This window comes from Opisthorchis viverrini (assembly GCF_000715545.1).
Source record: "Opisthorchis viverrini unplaced genomic scaffold opera_v5_8, whole genome shotgun sequence".
NCBI lineage: Eukaryota > Metazoa > Platyhelminthes > Trematoda > Opisthorchiida > Opisthorchiidae > Opisthorchis > Opisthorchis viverrini.
The window spans coordinates 3,914,258-3,929,109 of NW_008751664.1; the positions used below are offsets into that span (position 1 = coordinate 3,914,258).

The 14,852-nt window shown below is 40.8% G+C and overlaps 1 protein-coding gene across 1 annotated transcript in view; it reads left to right on the plus strand.

The window, feature by feature from the left end:
- T265_00833 (hypothetical protein) overlaps positions 1–14,852 on the plus strand; it is a gene marked incomplete at both ends in the record, with an annotated part of 76,043 nt that overhangs the window by 25,977 nt on the left and 35,214 nt on the right. Inside the window, 6 exons of the mRNA XM_009164705.1 lie at positions 8–60; positions 4,848–4,922; positions 5,549–5,590; positions 6,074–6,142; positions 7,969–8,165; positions 9,842–9,953. Coding sequence (XP_009162969.1) covers positions 8–60; positions 4,848–4,922; positions 5,549–5,590; positions 6,074–6,142; positions 7,969–8,165; positions 9,842–9,953 — 548 coding nt within the window. The remainder of the gene's footprint in view (positions 1–7; positions 61–4,847; positions 4,923–5,548; positions 5,591–6,073; positions 6,143–7,968; positions 8,166–9,841; positions 9,954–14,852) is intronic.

The window sequence follows — 14,852 nt, forward strand, 5'->3', positions numbered from 1 at the left end:
ATTTCAGGCTCCTTGAATGAAGATGAAGCCGCAAACCTTCCCAACAAGGTTATGAACTACGTGAGTTTTTGTGACGTGCATGCTGGCTTTTGAAGCGGATACTTCAACTATTGTGGTTTGGCTCTTCTGTGCTGAATCATTAGACTTGATTCATCGACAAGTGGCGCACATCATCAAAGTCAACTTACAGTTTTAATCATGTCTTACTGAATCACTGTTCAAGCCACCAACAAGTCCACACTGATGTGCACTTCTTCAAATATCATTCATCTTGAAAACACAGGGAAAATCTGGTGTAGACCTGGTTGTTCACCTCAAAGGTTTTTGAATTTTGTCAATTTGAAATTGCTTTGTCATTAGGTCTGAGCGATTGAACGGAGTTCTCCCATCCGCAAGATTAGCCGTGTCAGAAGTGAAGTTCGCTAGGCAGTGTCTGAATTGATCCTTTTCACCTGTTCCCAAGGTTTGACGTTACCTCACCATTAGAGGGAATGGTGCCCAGTCAGTTCACTGACTATCAGCAGCTGATCAGTAGCTAATAGACTCATCCAATATTTAAATATCTTATCAGGGTTTGGTAATTTAAATCAAGAATTGGGAACTCCGATGATTGGACACTAAGTTAGTTCTTTTACATCAAGACACTGACACCATCCACCAATTTCTACAGGCTTTTAGAGCAAACCTCAAATTCACATATATGTATATATATCCCACGAAAAAACTTGCACGGAGCTTTGTTTCGGTCAAGTTGAGTGAGCTATGGTCCAGCGGAAACGTAAGTCACAGTGGCATGTCTCGGCCATCTTGATCAGGTATCTTCTGTTGTAACTTTCCATACCCAGAACAAGGACCACTATAGACTGTGACAGGTAAAAACACAATCATCTACAGTAAATTTTTCGTTATCTACGCATGTGCTTGAACTGATGTCATGAATAGCAGCTTATTGATCAAGTCAGGAAGCACTGTCCAGTGAAGTCAAATTACATGCAAATTTTATTCGCCTGCAGGCCAGTGGCCTCCGAACCTTATAAATTACCGCCTGATATGCACACTTCACGTATTTTTACGAGTTCTTGGAAAAAGCATCAACATATAAGCCTTGTTCGGTTCATCAGCTATAAACCATGTGCCTAGAGTACGCGGGTTCTATCTACTATGGTTTCGCGTGGCAAAAGAGGAGACATCAAAGCTTCAAACTCGATGAAGTAATTACTTGACTGGTGTTCATACATTTTGGTTATCTAAAGAAACGATTGTGTGGATAACAACGTACTGAGAACGATAGCTTCACTACGAAAAAATTGACTGCGTGTCTGAGAAATCAAGGGCACATAGTCAGGTGTTCCTTATTACAAAAATTGAATGAGTTAGTGAAGGAAGAGGTATTCAAGCTTTTGTCACAGCCAAAACATTCCCAAGTGCCTCTGCTTGGTCATTTCAAGAGATAGGTTTTTGTTTTCCATTGAAAGCAGCACGTCAGTTGATTTTCATGGCCTGGGAAATTTTCGAACCTTGGTATTTTGTGCTACCAAACGATTTGATACAAATGGCCGCTGGTTTGTTCTCTGAGCTGGGTGATTTGAGGGCAAGTGAACTGCCCACCTCAGAAAACAAACCATCGATCATACACGCTACTTAAGCTACCATAACCTATTTGTGGATATACAGCACTTTCAACCATGCACAACACTCAGAAGCCAAGTGAATTTCATCAGGCCGCAATTTCCTTTGCTTTTTTGCTAAGTTTTATTTGATGATATTGGAATTCCGCCAAACATCCGTAGATCGTTACTTTATGTCAATATTAGGAAACTAATGAATAATTAAAATAAATGAAGATACAGTTTTTTCTTGGATCTGTAAAAGTGCTATTGAAAACAGGAATTGTGTGTGGTCTTGGTTTAGCTAACCCCGAGTGTGATGTGAGAATGCAATCACTATATTAGCTTCAGCACGCCCAAGGTCACATCATACTGACCCACCCAAGCATGCCTGTGTCATTGTATCTCACACCACTCAAGTACTACGAGGAAATCTGCAATTGAGTCACATGAAATCTTTAACGTAGGAACCATCACAAAACTGTTTTGTGACCTTTACGCTGACTGCGACGTTTTCTAGCGTCGAAACCGAAAGAAACGAACAACGCCGCACACAAAACAACGAACAAAATACCAAGCATACTAAACACTGAACAAGTGACGCAAACACCAGGAGTGTCGTTAATGCATGCATTGCTTGCACGAAGCTCATTTATTTATCACGTTGTTGCATAATCGGTGGTATCCTCCTGAATTCGAGACGCAAGTTTCTTTAGAAGCATTTCATGAAGTTCGAAAACCCCAATAATGGGAACCACGTATCAGAATACAGGTGAAAAGCCTATTTGATGAAAAATGAAAAAAATCAGTGAACCACCATTAGTGAAAGGCAGAAGACATTCGCTGCGAAGTTCTTTATTAGGGAAACACCAACTGAACAGTTACAGATTATTGGATAGGGGAACAAAACTCCCATATGCATCTTGTTTACAAAAGCTGAATATTCATTTTCTCATTCAACGTGTCCTTCTGAACTTCCCTGAACATTCATTGACTGTTACTCAGCTCCAAGCAAATGCTACAAAGCGACTCCACAAATTCTGTAATAGATATTGCTTAATAAGAGACGTGGGGTGGGTTTAAGACAAAACATACCACTCGCATACTCCATCAGTAGTATCCACACTTACAGTAGAAGATTTCGAATAAAAAGTTCCCCTCGTCTTACCTGATGTTCCCATGTACACCTATCCACGTCCATCTCTCAATTTCATCTTTTATTTTTATTAACATACTCTTCAAAAATTAAAACGATAAAATTGGTAGTATCGAATTCAAAATCTTGATAAAATTTCACGTTTTGCAAAAATGTCAGAGTAATAATGTACACTGATCCAGTATCGGTGTCAACCCTTGTGTTTTAAATATTTTCATTGGTTTAGTGTTGCGAGTTCTATGGAGATGGTTGATGCACTAGAGGGAACCTATTTAAGACAGAATAAAGTGGTGATCCTTTGGATCAACAAAATCGACGTGAATAGAAGCAGAAGTCAGTTTCTGTTGATAGATTTTACCGAAGCATTTGGCATGATGTAGCGCACTACTTACCGCAGGCGAGTTGTCAACTTGGATCAAAACTGTTCTACAAGTTAAACCATTCAGTATCTCCGTCCTGAGGGTTTATATAAATGCCTTTTGCGGCTTGGTCGCCAGTTTTGTTGAGGTATAGTTCCAATACACCGGAGAATAATTTTCATCACCGCGCATGAAACGCGCCAGTGAGTGTTCACTCATGGTTTCTGATAGCCGGTGCGGTGCCGTTTCAGCGTAAGTGACCCAACAAGGGTGGATGAAGAAAAAGGGTAAGCTAAAGATAATATCAAATTATTGTAATTTTGTGGGACCCCTACGTGGATTTGAAGGATGGCGTCAATCTTTTGTCGCTGTGCCACAGAGCTTACATGGCTGTACAGCGTGGACTCTAGCAAACTTTAACCTGATCACATTTTTAGATGAAATAACTAATATTGTATGGGGATAAGAGATCTGAAGCAAATGGATTGGAAATCAAGACGAATGTTCAACAAGTTCGAAGTCATCTGATTATTTATGCTGCTTTTTTGCGTTTTACTCCTTTTTCTCAAGTCTGGCCAATAATCCCTTGAAGTCACTGTTGTGGTTTTTATTGCTTCAGACTTCCTCTTTATAGATGCTTTAATTCAAAAATGCCGTCTATGTTGACAGTTTATGGCCAAAAGATGAACTGTGTGGTAGATTAAAATTACGTGCACGTCTCACGACATGATTACTTGTGCTATTTTTTTGGCTGGAAGCGTTTGGCTGCCTTTAGGTTACCTTAGGCAATACCCACCACCGGTCAATAAACCGGGAAGAGCAATCAGGAGTGTTACCAGCTTCTAGCTGAAGGAAAGAGACAGAATGAAATAGGAAGCGCAACTCAGATGCAATTTAAGGCGCGCATTAGACTTCTCAACGAGGATCAAAAGGTGTCCTTGAATATTAATGGACAGAATTTGTGTGTGATTAGGCTTCAGTGAACGGAACTGGAATCATACACTGTATCGCGTAGTGTATAAAATACCTACCCGAAGATGAATGAAGAGCTCGTGAGGCTCCCTGTAGGGTGTTATCATTATTGTTATGCTACCAATGAGTTCGAAGGTATGTGTGTATGGCACGTTTGGATTACTGACTTTTTACACTTTTTTGATGCCACTCTCAGTCGCAGATAAAAGTTGAATTTGATGCTTTACAACTAGGATTTCAGAGGGTATTCGTGAAATTTTGAAGCGCATTGCGGCAAATTTGAGGAAAACGAATGTACAGCTGGTGAGATTGTAGTGCAGTTACGTGTATTATGAGTACGGTGTATCGGAAATATTTGTTACCATAAATAAAGGAACCCAGAAACAGCAAAAACGCTTCCAATGGGTTGTTCATTCGGTGACCGTACGTTTTCCAAAATCGTAGCTGATTTCAACGAAATAAATGCGTGGTTTTGAACAGCTCAGTTATGATGTCACCGGTTTTTCGATAGCATACCCCTTTTTATTGCTTTTGTTGCTTTTAACTTAGAAATTGAAACGGCTATTTCAATCCCGCTGTGGTGTACAGAATTTGTCATTGCTGACCAATTGAACCCTGTTACTCCCCTGGGCACCAGTTTTCTTCCAGATTTTCTAAGGCTCATTAACAAAAACCTTTATATTCACAACTTTGTACTGTATATTACTTACTGCACCTATCTTTTTTATTCTGCTTTTTCGATCGAACTTCCAGTTGTGTGGAAAAACCCGCGCCGATACTGGTTTCTTGTTAATGAAACTACCCGGTTCCAATGAATTTGTGTGTCACGTAAGTGGTCGGATGTGTTGACTTCCGTGAGTATAATGCGAATCGGAATCTTTCCTTATTGAGCAAACTTGTGTAGACTGTAAATTATTGACACAATAGGAACAAAATATTGTGACTTGCGGAAAAAGTGCCGACAGTGCCGATAGTTCAAAATTTTATGGTTTTGGCGTTTCAAGTGGTGGTCCACCAATGACTTCCACAGGACTTTTCTTGAGCCAAGCATAGATGCCCGGCAACTATACCTATGTTATATATATAGCAGCGCACAAAGAAGCGGGCCTGTGAAGTGCTAAATCTTCAAATCAAATTATTAGAAGTACGGTCAAGTTAAAATATTTGACGTCAGAAGGCATGTACAAGCCAACACAAAAGTGTATCCCGTATGATTTGGCGGATGGTTGTACTCCCTCGAAAAGAATACCAATAGAAAGATATATCGTCCTGCAAGACTGGTCGCCTACAAAGTTTGTTTCAATTTTGTGAGTCCCTTGACTTGCACACAGCAATTGTGTATAAATTGCAGCAAAATGTTTGCGCACTCAGTCTGTTAATCCTGTCAATAAATCTATTCCATTTACAGCGGACCTCAGTCTGATCGTTCTACTCACCTTTTCATTTCACTTCAGTACACCGGTGACCGGATCCTTCACGAGCCAGTCTGCGTGGATGTAAGTTGTTTATCGTGTGCTGTCTCACACACATCTTTGCAAAACCAATAACCTCAGCTTGTTTCTTCTTTAAGCTGTTATGCGCACTGTATTAGGTTTAGCTGTTACATGATGTTACCATCCACGTAGGTAGTATGTCTGGACTATTGTGGAGGTAATCAGCAGTCAGAAGCGTGACTTGCTAAACAGAAAGCTTTCTCAGGAAGGACACTGCAAAATGCTTCAAAGGTCGTTGTGTGCCACAGCCAAAACATGACAGCTGTGTACGCGGTTCCTATATATTACATTGTACTGCGCTGCACATGATGTTCATGCTGCGTTCTGGAGTTTTCTCGAACCTACGTTATGTTTTCACAAGGTGATTTCTAAATATGTGACATCTGAATTCAGCTTTTGGTTGTAGGCTGAAGAATCATTCAGTCATATTTTACCAAAAGCCGTATTTTCATACTTGATGAACTGTCGATATGTTTTCTACTACAGCTAGAGGACGAGCTGCTCTCAAGTGTGATAAATTCAAGGAAAGGTGTATGCATGCGGCGTCCTTCGGAAGTAAGCCTGTTCTCATTATTTTCCCGTATATTTTCTCTTGAACGAATCTGCTTTTACAAAACAGATGACGATTGCTGAAATCTGGAGAAAAAAACTTACAACGTGGAAGGGTGTTGGAACTATGATTAGTATCTGCCATGGCTGCTAATTAAGCAGCCCTCAAAACATTGTGGCTACTTTTAAATTAGGTTACCTTTGAGGTATCAGACAACAGTGTAAGGTGTCTGAAAATCTGACGTTGTAATTCGGTTATAGCACATGTATAATATATACTCTATTAAAGAACAGATAAGTTCATTGATGAAGCACACTTGTTTGAAGATCAAGTTGGTGCTATCGGCATAGACTGAATGAATATAGTTCACCGAATGCCAACAGTTTGGTGTTTCAGTAGAATATAAATCGCAGGAAAAATCACAAGCTAGACCTATGCGATAAGCCCCAAGAAGAACGAAACCACCCATCACCTGCCGAAGGGTGCTCACTAATCATATGATAAGTGTGTTCTGCTCTACAAACCAAAACCAGTGGTCGCTGACTACCGGAGCGATTCGGACAATTTTCGAAGAATGGAGGTTGCATTATAACTCTATCCGGTTCATATGTAGCAAAGGCATTAGTTATTTTCGAGACATACACTCATTTGCAAATCAATTTAGTTTTCAAGGGAGACCCATTATTTACTTGATTGGCTCCTAAGGATGCCTTATGGACAAGTTGGAGCGAGTTGTATCCTTCTCCTTGACACAATGTTCATAAGGACAAATAATCTTGCAGAATCACGTAATTGATGAAATTCTCTAAGTTGGTACGGGCAACCTGACGAAAAAGATGTCTCATCTTCGGCTAAGTTGTTCTGTTCTGGTATCCGCATACAGCGTCATTCGCTATACTGGATAACGATAGGTGAATATTATGGCTGTGTCTTGGGTGTTCTTCGATAATCAAACGTCAACTAAAAACGTTTTTTCCTTGGATTAAGTTAGGATCCCCTGTAGGTGGAATGGAAATAGGCCTTAGAAATCCGACATTGCATAAGAGAGAATGGACTAAACAAATGAGTGAAATAAGCACCGTACCTGTGCTCACCAGGTCATTGTCTCGGCAGGCTGCTCAAGGGAGTTCAGAAAAGCTTCGTCATATAGCCTGCTTTCCAAACACTGTAAAAATCAATATTTGTCAAATTACTATTACGAAACATTGCCACTTAAGGTTGTTCAGAACTCTACTTCTTCATAGTCCGGCAACCAAGTTGTAAAACTCAAGTGAAGCTATGTTAATTTTCCAACAATCATCGTCGCAAACTACCTCACAGCTCCTCAGACAATGAAATCAGTAATGGGTCGCCCACAAGCGTTTCCTTTTGCACTCACCCTCATTTACAATTCTTTTTAGGGGCGGAAAAGTAGGGAAATAGATAAGGGTTGCGTAATCCAGTCCCTTTAGAGAGCAAAAGCTCACGTTTCATCGGTTGCCCGGACAACATTATCTGGTATTTGCAACTGGTAGCATTGTTTAGACCTATTCGTCAGATAAAAGCTATGAGCGCGCAGTTATTCAAGTCAGTTTTTTGTTGTCCAACATAAAAATATGCAGTGAGCGCGCCTAGTAAGTAGTCATTGGACGTTGATGTATAAAAAAGTCTAAAGGAAATGTGTCTATGTTTCGCCCTGTCATACATCTAAGGTTACAAATAATATATTTATATATATATTAAGAAGAGAGGTCAGTATTTTAGCTTGGAAAAGCACTATAGAGCTTTGACTTCAAAGCATCTAATCTACTTAAACAAAAGCGTAATGATAAACTCATTTATTTAACTTTAGGACCACGTGAAGACAATTTCAACCCTACTTCGCACAACTGGAAAGTCTATTCAACTTCAGGCTGCTGCGTCAGAATTTTCGCCTGAATTTGAAGCACCCCTACAAGTCCATTCGATGCTGTGCTGCCCATTTTTTGGACCAAGTACTGGCTGTTTAATTGGGATAATTTTCCTACTAAATAAGCAAGAAACTACAGAGTGAGTAGCTTTGTTCCTGCGGTTTTCGTTACATGCTCAATTATACGAGGGGAAAAGTGGTCTCTCATATCAAAACACTACACAACAAGCATTTCTAGAAAGGCAAACATCACAAGGTGAAATTACGGATAGCGGTAACCTACTCGCCAACCTAAAGTGTATGCTTCTAACGGCCTGAAATCTGAGAACCTGAGTAATGAACCTACATGTTCAAGGGTAGCACATACGCGAAAAACAGCGCGGGCTCTCAGCATCATGACCACCACACGCTTACCTGCAGAGACAATAAACCATGTAGTGTGCACGCTTACCTGCAGAGACAATAAACCATGTCGTAGTGTGTACACACTGGCGAAACGAAGAAACTAGACTCTCAAATACGGAATGCGAACACTGAACATGTCGCTTACCAAGCTAGGTCTCCCACGTGAAGTACCAAAGGTGTTAGCTCACATAGCACACAGGCATTTGTTATAGTAGTCATGTAAAGCTTCCAGTGCGATTTTCGTCCATTTTTTTAGTTTCACACTCAAGACATCCAGGGGACATTTGTTTGAAGCTTTTCTCAAGGACAGTGACAGAGACTGGAACACGGGATAGGGTAAACTTGGTCGACAATTATAACTAATGTGAGTAAAATGAGGTCAGGGACAGAACTCGATCCCAAATTCTTTCTCTTTTGAATTAGGTAGTTTGTGAGCTACTTAAAGTGCAATTTAACATTGCACTTCTATATCGTATACATGCATAGCCGACGCCATCAGATAATCGAAGTTGTCTTCATTCTCTATTGACTCTCGGAATAATCATTTCCCGGCTGTTTCCTCGTACAGTTTTCTCTAGATTGAAATACCAAACTAGCCTTTGACGTTGTTTGCCTGTGCCGACCACCTAATTATGTTGTCAAGAAACTTGGATGATTTCTTCTAACAGTGCTATGGTTTCGAAAGACCAGTTTTCACGTGCACCAGATTGAAAACACAATGGATGGAATCCACTACTTTTAACTTAAATAAACTTTGTGTGGCTGGTGGTTTTTTATCCAATTCAATCAGTACTTGGCATAGAGTTCAGCAATAATTTTGGTCGCAGAAGTGTATGTAGGTGAAACCATGTGCACCTTGAACTTACCAATTTGCGTAAAGTAGGTTCGTTCTTACTACCAGGAGGGTGTGCTAGTTGAAAAATGTCACCAGCATTTTATCAGTTTTCATTTGACTGTTTACTTGTGAAAATATTTTTGTTCTCCAGATTACAACACTGTAGAAGTTCGTCTGTTTTTGGTGGCTAAAATTGCACAAATCCCCAAAAATGCTGAAAATATTTTTGTTCTCCAGATTACAACTCTGTAGAAGTTCGTCTGTTTTTGGTGGCACAAATCCCCAAAAATGAAATTAAAACATACTTCAGAATGTCTTTTGCTCTTATTTCCAGCCTTGTGTTATTAACCCTTGTGGAACAGATTACATCCTTGTTCGGTATGGTCAAACTGTAAATCTGTCGTGCAAGGCTGCTTCCTAAGTGCCCATTAGTTCAAATCTAGACAATGAGGTTTTTTTTTCTTTAACAGCATCACGTACGCTATTACTCGCTATACCATGTTTACGTTATTCTCGAAATGGAGACAGAACATATGTTTCCTAACACGCTGCCGCAATCATATATTACTTTTGAAGGTTTACACCGACCGACGAGAACATCGTTCAAGAGTGTATGCTATATACCTTACCGCTACTGCGTTATTCTCTGGCATATCTGAACGAGCGGGCAAATACAGCACGGTCTGACGTAAGTCTGGTCAAACTATCAATATTTCTATTCAGCCGGATGTTATTCATTTCGATTTAGTCATTCTAACTTTGACCATTATATTCCCTTGCATGCGCCACTTCTAATTTTTAATTAACTTGAGCAGCTAACTTGATTAGCGGAGACATTTAAAGCCTTTTCTGGGTGTATCCTAGCGCTTCGGTCAAATGGTAAGCAAAAGAATAGCTTGTAAGAGTTTGGTGCGTGTACCATGAAAAATAAAACATTCAAAGATTTTTGGAGCATTCCCTGTTCTTGATCAATGGTCAGTGCGAGTGAAATAATGGCAAACGATTTTCCCACAAAATATCGCATGCCAGTATCCAAACAGGCAGATGTGCGAATAGATTGTGACCGTGTGTGAAATTTGTTTGGGTACATTGTAAGTAAAAAACAACTTGAAAATAAGAGGTTTTGTATCTCAGTATCATGACAATCCATCTGACTTTATGGCTTCTAGCGTTTCCCTTGTTAGTGTTTTTCTTTTTTGAAACAAAACCTTTTGCAAACATCACAAAACTGTCGATTAATTCGCTTGTCAGTGCTGTTTTCTGAACCACAAAATTTTGCGTTCTACTATGTAGACATTCAAGACCCTATTCCCTTTGGGAAATCATCAGCTTGTTTGTTCATTTGTGACAGTGTTGTTTTACTGATAGTGGATGGATTGTTACCGCAGTCAAACCCGATAAATGTGATCAAAACTGCAGTGCTGCTCATAAGCGCACAGTTAAAGGAGTGACTCCGGAGGTGAGGTACCTTGAGACAAATGGGTGAGGCGTTTGCATCGAAACACTTAACGGATGGATAAATCAGACTGCTGCAAATTAGCTTCATACTTCATTTAACACTAAAAAACAGTGGAGTTTCAGTCTGAAGAACGTTCTTTTGACCTGTTAGTATGCCATACCCGGCTTTTCTAATCTGTCACGCAGCCTAGTCATTTTTCACACCGTGACTTTGATTAGCGCAATGAAGGACGTTCAAGCGGAATGACATTAGAGGGAGGAAGGAATTCGCAAGTAAATGTGAGGACGGATATTGAGTGCTACCGCAGCGGACTGATGCCCGAACGTTCATTGGTCTTGGAAGTGGTGAGAGAAATCCAAAGTTTGCGACTAATTTTCCATGTGGTAACTTCAAAGATTGATTGCAATCTACATGGGTTCACCACGACGTTTACTTACAACCTAAGTCAGCATCAGCGAGTAGTTACTCATTTGCCAAAAATATGACCATCCCTCTAGTTGTGATTACATTGTAGGCATGTAGTAAACATGAATCGGGGCTACGTTTAGATGTGTGCGGTACGACAAAAAACAAAATGCGTTGGATACGTGTCAACAACCATGTTGAGAACTGATGACTTCTCGGGCAGCAATCAACACACAGCCACGTAGGATAGCCAGTAGCACTGTTGCGTTTGGCTGCGAAGACAAGGTCACTCTGAACATCAACCATTTACTGGTGAGTTGTGGCTTAGTGTTCTGTGGTGTCCGTCTCATGTGCGATTACCTCACCCACTACCGTAGAAAACTCGTTTGGCAAACTTTTATTGTTATCTGTCGGCATGGGAATACAAGAAAATTTAGGGAAAAAGTTTTTGACTCAATAACGTTCCGTTTCATCCGACCCATGGTTTGGTAGCTGTGTTGTCATACGTGATGACCGAAGGCCACTCAGAGTAAGCATCCTGATTACTCGCCAGTATCCAGTGTGGCTCAGCGGTTCAAAAGCAGACTGAGAACTATTTTCATAATTGGAACGCTAACCTGATTAACGTTGACATTGAGATGGTTGGTGAATAATGAAAGATGAACGGTAGGTCGATAGGTAAGCAAGAATGTAGGACGGGCAAATCAGCAGCTGACTGCCCTAAATTGAGTGCCTGTGGGGACAGTCACTACTATTGTTCATTTAAGTGTCTTCGGATAAATGGACGTTAAAATTGTTAGATATTGCAACCCACCTCATATTACTGCTTGTGATCGTAGGACACATCTTTGTCGCTCTTTAAAAAGGTGGCTAAATTTAATGAGCGAATTTACTGATTTGACGCGGCGGTTGGGCATTAGAGTTGCAGCGACATTCTGGACAACTTCATAAAGAAATTCTCCCTAAAAGTGAGAAGGCAGAGCTTGTCTTTCAGGCAAGACAGGAAGACTCGTGCATGATGGTCACCTTATTAGATTTATTTTGTGACTTATTGTCCGATAAGAGCGTGAAGATAGTGATTTTTAGGCGACCATTTGATCGTCGGATGACTGTCTGTGCCAATAGGTGGATCATTTGATGCGGTAGAGAAGCTACTAAATGTTAAGGAGGGACCGATGTACCTTAAAAACCGTGTCTACTACGCTCAGCAGCATTCGTACTGAGATTTCAGGCCTTACTTCCTACTTAGGGGTTAGGACATCTCTCCTACCACAATCGAGTGGGTTAGTCTTTCGGCTTGGTGATTGCTGTTGCCGTTCCTCAGGAAAGACTTACTACCCACTACGGAGGGGTAAATCCAGTAGAAACTTTGTGGTCAGACAAGGGACGAGTATCTCTTTTTTTAGTCTGAGCAACCAGGGTTTATGACTGACACTTCGTCTACTGATATCCTACGCAACCCCTCTCCGTCCCGCTAACAAAGGCTCCTAGATTATTGTCATCTCTCTTATCGAATTCCATCATACGACTCATTACTCAATAAAATAAAGCAAAACGATACTCTGACAAGTCTAAGGGATTCATTTCGCTTGCGAACTCAGTGTGCAATCAACCAACAGGCCTCTTTTTTTTATTAAATTTTATGGGTGTTGTGTCCAGCGAACACACGCAGAACTCTAGCTGGGTCATACATATTGAAAATCTGTGACCAATTTGGCTTTTTACACTTCAGTCTGGGTTTTTGATGAATGCGATTTATAATATTGGGTATGTTGCGTGTTATAAACTTGGTGTAGGCTACAAGCAGCCCCAAGACTGGAACGCTCTGTTTAAATGGATTCCCATAGATAGTTGTGTCCCGCTATCTAGCTGTTTGCTTCAACTGCATTCAATGCCAACCGACCCGGCGACCAGGACGAATTTGTGAAGTCAGCTGAGACACCTGAAAAGATACTCTCTATCAAGTTCTATCCGAGTTACTTGTTCAAATAGAAAACAATGAGGATCTTAATCCTGCGGGTGATATAAATACTCAAGGTGGTAGACTGACGCCCACAAAACTAAACCTTGGTGGTCGATGATAAGCAGAAGCCTGTGGCACAGACAACCAGCGGCGGCCTCTTCAGTCATGCTCTCATCTGTTTTTAACTGGCCTGTGTCTATCACAAACGTTTGCACTGGTTAGTTCGAAGGTACCATTTAGAATTTAAAATCCAGTTTGATGGTGAGGTTATGAGCTGCAATATACAGTCAATTTTCTAGGACATCGTTAGTTTTTGGGCACGGAAATCAATACTAAGCATGTTATAGTGTGAAAATTCAGGGCCCGCCTCCCAAAATATACCTGGTTGATTCCCTCCTACTTAGAAGAAATTAAGGGATACACTACAACCCTTGCAAGTACAGCAAAGAAAGGCCTCGTAAACTAACTGCTAATAAACAAGGCAAAACTGTTCAATCCTGGGCGCATCCTCTGATGACGTGGGTTAAGATGTTTCTACGACGTCAGCGTGTAAACACTGGGCACTTGAACGACATAAGACTTCCTAAACAGGTGCAAACAATAAGAAATAATCCTAACATTTTGTTGCACGATTTCATATGTACTTGAGAACTAAAGGGTTAAAAGCGCTGCTGCAAGACCCGTTAGGCCTGAATCCTAACCTAATACATACAAATGACTGACTTGTGTAGTCAGTCGGTTCATTTTGCAGGTTGGTTGTACTAAGCTTGGTTGTCTAGCCAGTGCAAAGATGCCTTTTGTCAGCCAGTGACGCCCACAACCTCACTTTAAACATTTTGATCAAGGGCAGCGGATGAAAACGTTTAGTGTTTAAAACTACATTTGGACGGTTCAAAAACCAAAACCCTTCAGTTTTTGACCATTAGCGACCACGCGTCCACTAAAAATACCTAATCAATAAATAATTTTGAGGGAAAAGTTCGCGTGCAAAAATCGAGCTTTTGACACCACATGTGTCGCGTTGGATAGATTACGTGCTCCGAATACCAGGGAACTATTTGTCCCTCGGAGACGATTTTGTTCAACCATGTGCATGATGGTAACGGTCCAAAGGATCGGGGTACGAATTGATAGCGAAGCACTAAGGCCATAACTGCAACAGTAAATCTCCTCAAACGGCCCGAAAACTGGTAAACAGTGCAATCACGTTCCTGCCTTCAGAAGCTCGGTTTCAAAATATGGCTCAACAATGTAGGACGAACGCAGTAATGCGGCTAACCCAAATATACAGACGGTCGAAACGGCATCTAAGCTACACTGTTCCTAGATCTCACCTTGACACGCAGTTGTCTCACTCCAGTCCATTTTCCCTCACTGGGCAGAAGACAGAATTATTGTAATTTGCATTTGACGTATGACGGTTCATTTTACTTATGACGGAACTCTAGCGGTTTGATGTTTTGCTAAGATGTGGCCCTAAATATGGTGCATTGAATGAAAAGTAGCCGAACATTGGAGAATCTTGGAATGGATGATTGCCAAAAGTTATAAAATCCATTTGAAGTGGCTCAATGGATACGGTTAGAAAGTGAACTCAGATTAGCGGGAAACGCAATAAAGGATCCGAAATGCAGGCCAAACTCTTTGAAAACCTTGAATCATTTGCTCGGACCTTCTGAAGATTTTGACGAATCGCAATTACATGGTTATTTTCTGTGCCATGGAGAGGATTGCATGTCACGCAGTTAAAATACTAGAAC